The 12241-nt window shown below is 35.3% G+C and overlaps 1 protein-coding gene across 3 annotated transcripts in view; it reads right to left on the bottom strand.

The window, feature by feature from the left end:
• Positions 1-12241, bottom strand: part of LOC6643412 (venom metalloproteinase 3) — a 66263-nt gene that overhangs the window by 34101 nt on the left and 19921 nt on the right. For all 3 annotated transcript variants that reach the window (XM_023176277.2, XM_047009726.1, XM_047009727.1), the window contains exon 4: positions 3314-3409. In XM_023176277.2, the coding sequence (XP_023032045.1) occupies positions 3314-3409 (96 nt within the window). The remainder of the gene's footprint in view (positions 1-3313; positions 3410-12241) is intronic.

The following is a 12241-nucleotide window of genomic DNA, read 5'->3' as shown; positions in this document are numbered from 1 at the left end:
TGAGAGAGAGAGAGAGAGACTTGTGCAATATAAGCCATGAGCAAGTTCGTTTCTTAAGTCTTTTGTTTTTGGCGTGAAAAAAAGGGGAGAAAAAAAATTGGCTATTTAAAATATTTTAAAGCTATTTCTTAAAAGCAATTTTTGATAGCTACTTTTGGGTGAGACTAATTAAATGGCCATTGCAGCTCGCAATTTATTTTGGCGGCTTTTGTGTTTGAATGGCCAGAAGCAAAAAATCTTACGCAATGTATGGATGTGCTACCTTTAGACATCTTCTGACGATTTCTTGTTAATTACAAAGTCGACATCGACGCGGTGTTGTCTCTTGATATTTTCAAGCCGTTTAAGGTCAAACACAAAGCCGGAAGACCAGCCAATGTCCAAGCCGGCCAACCAACCGGCTGTCTGGCCGACGACCAGCTGCGCACCTCTTTGGAGATCTTGCGAAATTTGTTGTCTATGTGTTGGTTTCTGCCACATTTGCACCTCTAACAAATGTCAGCAGCAACGGCTAGCGAAACATTTTTCATGTGTACCTACATATGTGTACGAGTATTTTCTACATATTACTTATGAATTTTTGCCATCTTTCAATGCAATTTTTCGGCGCACTTGGCCATAACAAGTCGGTCAAGTCAAGCCAAGTCGCAATGGACCGGACCCAGACCCGGACTACTAGACCATCAGACATTGCTTGTTTGACCTTTTATTGGCTGTCTGTAATTATTATCAAAAAATAGAGAAAAATCAATTTTTCGGTTTTTTTTTTCTTGTTTTGTTTAACAAATTAAAAATAACTAGGCAGATGTCCGATATCCGTTCACGATAATTGCCAGCACCAAACAAAAAAAAAGACCCAAAAATAACAAAAACAATCGCCAAAAATATTGTTTTGAGTGCCAAAGTTGAAGTTTTAAGTCTTGTTTATTAGCCACTTTGATGTTGACTGTCAATGATGATTGTTTTTTTCTTTTCTGTCTCTCTCTTTTTTTCGTAGGTTTTATTGACCTTATTGTTTGGCTTAACTTGGCTTGTCCATTTTGGTTATTAATTTAGCCAGCCATTGTGACATTTTGCTTGTGCAATTTAATATGCAATCAACATTTGAATTATAAGATTATTTGTCATGGCTAAGGGATTTGTGTGAATTCTTCAATGAATTTTAATTAAAACACCACTTCCTTTAGCCGAATCGAAAAACTTGTTCTAAAGTGTCATATTTTTCTCTTTCTTCTCATACGACTCCGCAGATCGGTGTTTATTTCCGTTTTGGGGTTAAATGTTAATTGCCAATTGTTTTATTTTTTAATTGAACGTCAATGGAATTTATCAGACAACTGAAATCTGAACAGCATATGTAGAGGAAAACTTAACTACTGTTCGACAATGGCAAATTTAACCTTGAAACAATGAAATACAGATAGACAAATGTACAATAATAATTGCAAATGCACATGATCTCTATTAAATCGAGGAAGTCATCAAGAAGTTGTTTCAAATGTTTGGTTTCATAGAGTGAGAAATGTCAGAAATATAACTGATGATGCAACACAAAAACCAAACATGAAACATGTTTCAAAAACTTCTTAGATCATTATTTTAAAATATTTGGAGACATGAACAGAAATCTTTGCTGTTTGGGTACAGCTTTATGGTATTTTCTTTTTGAAATATGTATAGACGTTGAGAAGACGTAAAAACATTTAAGACAGTTTACTTATTTTTCAAAGATAACTCAGATATTTGTCATAAAAATTTGTTGAAATAATTATTACCTATATGATATTATAATATAGAATTTGTCAATATGGTCAAGGTGGTCAAACAGCATACATGAAATGGATTTATACAACAGAACAACCAATAAGAGAGTTAAAAAAACAAAACTTTGAATTCTAAGTAATTTTCGACTGTCAAAAAAGTTTATCTTCATAAATTTAATAGGTACAAATTAGTCGAATACGACCTTCATTTTTTTTGTTTAGATAAATGGACATGCAATTTACATTGACGATTGGCCAAACGTCTGGGCATTTACTTGAATGTATATAGGTAGGTATATATATATCGTGGGGTATATGTAGATACGATAAATTAATGCTTAATCAGCAGAAATTGTCTAAATCCGCAAATTATCCGCAATGGTCGACGGGCGTTTAATTGTAACGACAATGCCGGCCCCCAAAGTGCAAAACGGCGGCGGCCCACAAGAAAAATACATTTTTTGCTACTTTATTTTTCTATTTCAATTCTTTTTTATACCATACACCCATAGGGTGAAATGGTATATTAAAGTCGCCAAAATGTATGTAACAGGCAGAAGGAAGCATCTCCGACCCCACAAAGTATATATATTCTTGATCAGGATCAACAACCGAGTCGATCTAGCCATGTCCGTCTGTCCGTCCGTCTGTCCGTCTGTCCGTCTGTCCGTCTGTCCGTCCGTCCGTCTGTCCGTCTGTCCGTCTGTCCGTATGAACACCTAGATCTCGGAGACTGTAAGAGCTAGAGCCACCAAATTTGGTATGTAGACTCGTGTAGTATGTAGAGTGATCAAGTTTATTTCAAATTTTTGCCACGCCCCTTTCCGCCCCCGCAATTTAAAAAAAGCGTTTATCTCAAAAACTATTCCAGCTAGAGACACCATATTTGGTATGTATATTCGCTTAGTAAATGCACACATTTTGTATGTATTAAAATTTTGCCACGCCCTTTTCCGCCCCCGTAATTTCAAAAACTTGATTATCTCCCGTATTTTTTTACCTTATGCAACCAAATTTGGCACACTTAAATTTAATACTAATATCTAGCAAAACACCAAATTTGATCAAAATCGGACAGAAAACAGTCGAGTTATGCATATAAACGTTTTTCCATAAGGCCGGAGTTGGCCGTTGGCTGGTGGGGGCGCTAGGGTGCTCGTCTGATTGAGTGAGCGAGATACTAAGATATGCTTGTAAAAAGCATGTGAAAATGCATTTGTTTAATAAAGTTGAAATATTTGCTTTACTGGTGTATGGTATACCTAAGTCGGCGAGACGACTTACTTACTTCATTTTTTTTGTGTTTCTAGTCTGTGTTCGAGTTAGACATGTTCAATACCAAAACTGACCATAACAATGGCCATCTGTCTGTCTGTCTGTTGAGTAAAAAGAACAAGTCTTAACGGGTGCGCTAATTGAAATTCTTGTTCTTATACACTTTGGTTTGTCGTTTGTTTGCTGTATTTCATTTTATTGATTGCAGTGACCTTGTGAGGTCAGATGTATGAGAAATTGAATATGTGCCCAAGAAAAATATATTGTGGACTTACCATTATCAAATCACCCGTTTCCATATGGCGACGCATCAAAATGGCTGCCATATTACGCTCATCCTGGAAGACTTCACCAATCTCATCTCTTTGATGCTGTAAAGAAAATAAATAGTAAAACGTTGTTATAGAACATATTTTCCTTAAATTCTGAAGAAATAGTTCTGAGTATTTGAGTTCAACACCTTGAAAATGGTTTTCAATTAAAAAACAATTATTTTCTTGAATATGAATACATTCCAAGCATACCATTGGCACAAAGCAAATACAAGTGCAGCTGGCCAAAATAAATTTAGAGCTATTATTTATATATAAAACTAAAAACCGAAACGAACAAAAACCAAAAGAAAAAAAAAGCACCTAACAAAATGCCGGTCTGTAATTTTCTTAGACAAAGCCCGTGGTTAATTAAATGCAACTTTGTCGAGGAATGGTCAAGACACCAGAGGAGGCGGACAAGGAGGTGATGGTGGTGGTGGTGGTGCTGGTGGTGGTAGAGACACCTCTAAGAGCGTGGGGTAAACCGCAAAAACGGACTAGTAGGACTGCGAGCTTTGATTTATGCGGTTGGTCAGCAAATGTGACGCCTCAGCATGCATGTCACTCATACGCCATGTGTACATTGCCGTTGGCTGACCATGAAAAATACTAAAAAACCAAAAAAAAAAATATAAATAAATAAATACTTTATCCAAAAGCTTAAGCTTTTGACATTTTGGCCAGCTGGCTAAGAGTTTTTGGCTTTACGGCGCTCTGGTTTCGATTCTCAACTAATGCCCAATCCTTTGACATCGACATTCGGCCAAGTTAGCCGAAAAGAAAAAAATTCAAGGCAATTTAGTTGCCAAAAATTGTGTTTCTTTTTACGTTTAGGAATACCCGGGGGATATTAGTGGCGATTTGTTGTGCATATTAGCATAAATTTTGATATCTCAAACTAATTAAATTAATTTGAGGCTACGCTTGACCATTAATTCTGTAATAAATATCAAAATAAATGTAATCTGACACTTGACATCAGCATTTGGCATTGACCAAACCAAACTGAACCGAACCAAGCCAACTGTCCACATAGAAACTTGTCTGCGGCACTCTATCAAATTACAAGCATAAATCATTTTTCATAACTGGCCGTATTAAAAATTGGTCTAATACTGCAAAAACCAAATCAAAATCAAAGTCAGAGACAAATGTGATCCAAATGGCCTTTACCCAACATTTCTGATGAAAGCCAAGTGAGAGACATAAATCAGTCTAAGAAAAACCATTGACCAAAAACAAAAAACAAACCAAAATTATCAGCAATTAGATCTTTGCCATTATCAAATATTGTTAGAACAAATAATGCCCAAGGCTACTTTTGATAAAATCAACTGAAACACTGTGAATGTGGTAGCTATTTGTATTGGTTTATCAGTTGAATAATATCCATAAAGCAGCTCATTCAAGAAGTGCAGATAGAAAAGCTCACCTAAATTTCCATTTTTGTCTTAATACGACCAAGTTTTCATATTTCTAAGCAGCAGAAGTTGATATGGAGTCAAAAGTTCCCATTGAGATCGGTCCGCAGAATATTTGAGGTACCACCTATATCTTATTCCTATTCTGTTTTGCTAATATACCTAGTCTTGATGTACTCAAAAGATGTACTTAATGTGTCTCTTTTAGAAGCTCCAAATCCAAGTTTAAGTTATATCATACCCTGTTTTTCTATTATCCTAAAAGAGTCTTCTGTCTTGCTGATCATAGGAACAGAGAAGTCTTAATGGAGAACTACCCGTAGTCAAATGTATTTAACTCGCTTAAATGTAAGTAAGTAAAAATAACGAAGTAAATTATTAATTTTAACTCTTATTGTTAGAAGTAAACATATAACAATAAGTCAATTTCTATGATCAGATATAGCAATGTGAGCTACGAAGGGCTATAATAGAAAAAATTCCTTGGAAAGCTATAAGCAATAGTTAGAGGAGTGCCCATAATTAAATCTATAGCTTTGTAAATCTAATAATGCTATATCAATTATTGGATCTCTCTCATCTGTCATAATTATTAATTTGTTAATCGAATTATTGTGTTGTCAATGTGAGGCGTGGTTAGGTTCTCCCCAACGGCCGTCAAAACGTGCGGACACGCAATTGGGCAGCAATTTTCATGTGCAACAAGGCATTTATGGCTTAATTTGTTGCTGCTGTTGTTGTTGTCGGCGGGGCCATGCCGTTGAGTCGACCTTGTGGAAAATAAGTTCAAAGCAACAAGTGCGACCCCCACACCACAACCGATCACCGAGCAACAAGCAACAACTCACGTATTTCGGTTGCCAAGAATTTCAGTTGTCAACGCTGGCTCCAGCTCTGGCTGGTGGCCAAGTGTTTTGGCCATATTTATGAACTGTCAGTGACCACTTATTGGCCAGCATTTGCTCTTGACTTGACTTTGCATAGACTAAAAACATAACAACAACAAAAAGAAACTACAAAAAAACATGCACCAATTTCCTTTTGTACGTTGACAATTGTTCATAGAATACATTTTGATTCATTTTATTTTTTCTTTTTTTTTTGTCTTTTTTTCAGTCTTATTGCTGCAATTTTAATTAGTTGAATTGATGCATGAATTGCAAATCGGATCGTATCGCTTCGATGTGTATTTCTTTTTCTTATATTTTATTTATGGCGTCGTAAAATTTTAATTACAAAATGGCAACAAGACATTATAAAGATTGCCAGACATTGATATGTAGTGCAAAAAGCCAAAAAAAAAAAAAACAAACTTATGTAAAAGACATTTTTTACTTGGTTTTTTCTGAATTTTTGTTGAGTATGCCCCGAAGGGCTTGAAACATTTTTCTGCATATTTCTGTTATTATTAATATTATATCATTAAAAATTTATAGAGCAGTGAGTGAAATGCGTTTGCTGAACGATTGTGTGTGGGTGGTTGAGTTATAACGAGAATCCAAAGAAAGCGAGAAGTTAAGTAGAGAGAGAAATGATCAAGATATTTTGCTTTCATTTTGAAAGACCAGAGGTGTTAGCTTTATATGATACGACCGAAGTGTATATACCCTTGAAAAGGAGACACTATTTCCCCATTTCTTGATCTGGCAAACTTAGGGCATCAACTAACTCACTCTTCTGCAAGGGTATTTTGAAAATTGTTTGCTTTTGTTTTAAATTTTATGGTCTTCCTTATAAATAATCTTTCTGAACCAACAAAAAAGAAGCGAAAAAATGAAAGTAAAAGCATAACATTTAACAACTTCCTGACCAAGCTTTTTATTTGGGTCTTTTTCTACCACACTTTTTTTTTGGCAATTTTGTTATGCAAATGAGGCCTCAACTCCACTCAACGACAAAGAAATGAGAAACAAATGACTTAAGCAGCTAACTTGGCAAAGTGAAAATTAGCCTATGAACCTTTCAAGTATATGAGAGAAAGACATAAAAGTGGCGAGAAAGAGAGAGAAGTAGGCAGGAGAGGTGGAAGAAGGTTAAACGCTAGCCCTTAACCTGACCAGGTAATTTGGCATTGTTTCTTAGTTTTTTTTTGCTGCGGGCTAATGCTAAAGGGGAAATGAAAGCTCTACAAGTTGAGTCTTTAAACATTTTTTTTTTTGGCTGGCGCCCACATTCAAATGGCAGTCGCAGCCGCACTTTGGAATTGGAGTTGTAGTTGGCTTAGATACATAAATCCGCACACCATTTAACCACGCTAACTGACAATTAACGCATTAGCAGCCAAAGTCGTTGGCCGTGTGGGCGTTTGTTTGTTTCTTGATTGTTGAATTTCTTGCATGTAGTTGTTGGTTTGGTTGAGTTTGTTACGCATACACCAGATTGGCCGCGTCGCATAATAATTTCCATTTATCAGCGTGTCGGGTTTTTGTCGATTTGCTTTGGCCGTTTATTACGCACCATTATGCGTATTGTTCATTGATTTTCTCTACATTCAGAGTAAAGGCATGACAATGCCAAGGCTTTTTCTTGGCCTGACCTGGTGGAGGTGACCATTGTTTGTCTATTATTTGGCTAATTATACACGTATTTCATTGCACATGATCAATGTTATGATAATGCTTGGATAATATTATTTGTTAATTTAAACAAAATTGTTGTTGACAATGATCAATTTGAATGGTTTAGGTACGATAAGTACGATAAGTGAATAAGGAAGAATTAAAGTGACAAGGATAGAACTGCATATGCTCATAAATCTTTAACTCTTTTCAAAGGGTTGAAAATCCGACTAGCAGTCAAAAGGCAGTCAAATTTGAAAATTTGGAAAGGGCTTTCTTTGGGGTTATTAGCTAATCAAAATTGCCCAGAGTTAAGTGTAGCTAGTTACTCTCATTTCCTTAACTATAGTTTAGGATCATTTATTACCTAAGTGGCATATCTTGTGGGTCTCTATGGAGATCTATCATCATGCAGTATTGGCCATGTTATCACATGGCAACAACATCATTTATCTTCTAGCAATTACCGCACTCTGCTGGCAGATACTTTCTTGTGAACCATAATTTTGTATCTCTCTCGGTCTCTCTTTCTCTTGGGTTTTTCTTGTGTTTGTTGTTAATCATTAGAGTGTATTTTATGTTTTCTGGCCAATTCGTTAACTTCCTTGAAATTTCTTTGAAGTCGACGATAGATAAGCGTAGCTAACAAAATCACTGAGCAACAGAAAAAAAGACAACTAACCTAAGAGAGTGCAAAAAGGGAATGAGCAACCTCAACTTCAAATGGTTCGTTGTTGATGATTGTTGTTGTTTTTGCCGTTTCTGTGGTTGTTGTTGCTGATTTTGTATTTTTTTTTTCAAAGCAACAAGCCGCACAGCGTTAACAATAACTGCAACATGAGCACAGCAGCAAACAGCAACAACAACAACAACAATAACAACGACTGCAACTGTCAGGCAATGGCAACAACTTGGCCATATTATGCAACGAGCCATTTTAGCCACAAACAAAAAAAAAAGAGGCATAGGCGAGCGGGAGTGAAAGACGATACCGCGGTCTGGAACTGCTTTCTAAGCCACAAGACTTTTCCCCCCCAAATGCAATCATCAAACTGAACCAGTGAGCTAATTTTAAATTCATTCAACTGCTGCGCTGCTCTGCTGACCGATCAGATATAGATATAGAAAGAGAGAAAGAGCGAGGGCGAGGGGAAGAGAAAGAGAGAGAGAGAGAGAGAGACCATAATCGCCAGCTCATTAATCATGCACCTCCTATCTGCACCTCCGCCTTGCCAAATGGTCGTCGTTTTGCAATGACAAGATACAAATACTACAATTTTTTTTTTTTCGGACTTGTGAAATGTGTGTAAAGCATTTGCTTTACCCCTCACTTCTTCTCTCTCTCAAACCACTCTCTCTCTCTTATTCTCTGGCTCTGGCTGTTTGTTGTTGTCGCTATTTTTTTTATTAATTATGCACTATTAAAAATGCATTTTTGTTGTTATTTTGTTGAAAACTTAATTAGTTTGCTTTCAATTCCAAGCGGAACGCACTCTTATGAGTGTTTTATGTTGAGTCCGAGTTCGTTGCCTAAGTCTTTTGATATGCATTTGTTGGCTCTTTTTCCCGCTTTTTTTTTCTGTTGTTTGAGCCATTTTTATGGTAATTGACCTGGCTTTGAGTGAGCCCATAGAAATAGGTATTAAGTTTTGTTTTTTTGGGCAGGTTGCCAAGCCTTAGTCAAAAAGGGGATTGTTCTGGCCAACAAAAAGATAGAAATACCAAAAGAGTTTAAACAAAGGCAAAACACGTTACTACACTTGAACAAAAAAAATTAAAGGGACCAGAATGTTGAGCTATGTCAGAGATTTTGGTATAAAGAGGGCGGATCTTTCTGATGAACCAAGAGGACAAGTTGGAAAAAAACATATTCATCTGAATTGTACATACAATTCAAACGATTCCATGCTTGATTCTATATAACATAATTCTATATTTTATGAGAGACACCAAATAATAAGTAAAACGACGGGAATTTTTAAATTCTAATGGCCTATGCTCTTACGATACTTCATTATTAATATTTTTATCCTCAGATACAAAGCAGTTCAAAAATTTCTAGCTAAGCACTTCTACTCTAAGAAGATGTGGCCTTCTCTACGCCGTTTACTCATTTGCTTCCTTTTTCTTGTTTTCATAAGAAATATAACTTGAAAAAGTTCTCGAACTTGAAAATCATTTGAAATATGAGATCAACGCGGGCAAATTAACAATTATGCAAGGCCGAAATAGAGTTCAAGAGGACGTGTTAATCCATAATAATAAAGAAGAAGCATTATATTGCTAGACAGGAAATATATTTAACTGAGAATGTTCTCTATTACTACAAAGTCAATTTCCAATAATTTTTTTAAAAAAAAATATTCATTAGGAACTGGAAGTCAAGTATATTTTCATATTTAAAAAGAAACCAGAACTAAAGATTGTTACAAAAATAGAATTATTCAAAAATATAATCACATGTGGTTTTTCTTAGAAAGGCTGTCATTTTAACAAATTTTGGCTTCTTGACTATACAGCTTATACTTTTTTGATAAAGCCTTGATAAAAGGTTTAACATCATCCCCAACTTGGGAACGTTTACGAGTTGCCTTTTAAATAGTTCTATATTTAAGTTTTAAATGATTATTTTTTAAAAATATCGCAAACTGAGATAACTTATTGCTACTAATAAAAATGAATCCGTTTTAATCTAAAGAGAAATCTTTTATATTTAAGAGATTTTCTTCAAGTGTAGGTGAGTTTTGTTAATAATCTATTTAGCCAACTAATTAGCCTAAGAAATGGGGAATAACTCAGTGTGCCAATTGAAATTTTGATAAATATTTTTCCCATTCTGCTAATTGTATGTAAAATGTGTTGCCAGTTTCTTTTTTTTCCCCTTTTTTGTTGGCTTTGTTTAAGCCAAGTTGAGTTTCTGCCTGTTTGCTTCCAGTTGCCAGTTTGCCTGCACCTTTTATTTCATTTTTTGTTGTTGTGGATTTTGACCTTTGGTTGAATCGGTTGGCTGAATCGATACAAATGCGGTAGTGGGTGTGCCTCAGCGACGCCTTGTGTTTGCCAAAAAAATAAACTCAAGTAAATAATAAATAACTAACAAAAGAAAATGTTGGCTAGGGTGTAGCCTACCTACAATGGAAATTTCACTCCTCACGAAATCTGATGAAGAAAAGTAAACCCAAAAAGAAAGAGAGCAAGACACCATGAGCATAAGGGAGGGGAGTAGGAGGTTGTTAAAAAAAATGCAATTATTTTCATTGCTTTATTTTTTGTTTTTTAATTTAAACTCAAATTAACTTTTGACACCTAAAAATTTGGAAAATTTTTCTTAACCATTTTTTTGTGGCTATCAAAACGAGGTCATTTTTTTTTGGCCAGAATTTTGCTGCGGTTGATTTCTGCCAAAAAGAAAAAAAGAAATAAAAGCACAAAGAATCAAACAAATACCACAAATTAGAATAAATGTTTTTGTGTGGAAGGTCTCACCGACAAAATGCCAACATTAGCCGACAAAAAAATAAAAGCAATTCAATTGTTATTGCTCTTGTTGTAGTTATGTGGTCTATAGCTTAAGGCCATATCGGTTATTATAGTGCCAAGTCACAGAAAATGTCTTTTTCGTGGGTTTAATTTCGATGTTGCATAAAAAAGCATAAAATACATAAAAACCCAAGAAGTAAATCTGTAAATTTTTCAATTAAAAACCAAATAACAAAAAACACAAAATCCTCAATCCAATGCATAAATCTTTCCGCATTGCACTGACAGAGGCTTAAAAGTTAATTTATCACATATAAATCAAAAAAGACCTACAAAAGAAAAAAAAACGGCCATGCATCCCATAAGTAAGCCGACTCTAGAGTACCCTATATCGAGGAAAGTCATAAGAAATATTACTCGATGAGAAAACTCTCTCTCCAATCTCTTTAGTCTATATCGATCCCTCCTACATCTAAGCCATTTCAATGGACTTATTCAATTATTATAGGGTATACAAAAAGAGTTTGTGGAATATTTCTGTGGTGGTGTTTGTTGGCCAGTTACTTGCTTGTGTCGTCTGACATGACATTTCACTTTCATTTCCGAAGTCTGTGTCTTGCATTAAAATTATTTGTATATGCACAACGGGGCCGCAACAATCCACAACCTCCACCCGCAGCACTGAGCTCCCCTCCACCTTCGCACTCCTCCCCCCATTTCCTTAGCCGTCATATAAACAAACTCTAGCGGCAAAATGTGTGGTAATAAGCAAGGAAAGTAAAAACGTGTAATGAAATGCGATCGATCGATCGTTCAGAAAAAAAGGGAACACGCCCACCAACAGAAAAAAGAAAGAAGAAAAATTGATGCATAAAAGAAAGTCAATTGAAATAAAGCGTAAATTAACCTAAACGGAATGGATACTCTTTGCATTCACAGTCATTTGCATAATAACTATTTGGCATATGTTTTCTACAAATAATCCTCTTACACATATTTATTTGCATAATAATCTTGCTTCTAGTCATGATAACAACTTGAAATGTCCATATGTATATGCATATATAATCTGATTTCCGTACGTCCTTGACTTTAGACATTTCGATACTCATTTTCATCATGTTTCTCTTTTTTTCTTACTTCACACATTCATAAGCAGCTAATTTTATATAACAACAAATGTAATTAAACAACAACAAATAAGTATACAATATACATACATTTTTCCAACAGCCAAAGCCAAGTCATCGTTGGGCCTAATCTCTTTATCACATGGCCAATTAATTTTGTTAAGATATGAGAAAGAGAGAGAGAAAAAGAGACCGTAGCCAAAGCGAAGCTGAAACGCAACTAAAAAGCAACTTCAAGCGGAAGCCAAATGGCAAAGGCAGAAAAAGAGCTACAAAAATTGTTACAACTCATGATGTAAT

This window comes from Drosophila willistoni (assembly GCF_018902025.1).
Source record: "Drosophila willistoni isolate 14030-0811.24 chromosome 2L unlocalized genomic scaffold, UCI_dwil_1.1 Seg168, whole genome shotgun sequence".
Taxonomy (NCBI): Eukaryota; Metazoa; Arthropoda; class Insecta; order Diptera; family Drosophilidae; genus Drosophila; species Drosophila willistoni.
The sequence above is the reverse complement of the archived record's forward strand: the minus strand, read 5'-3'. Positions and strand labels throughout refer to the sequence as shown.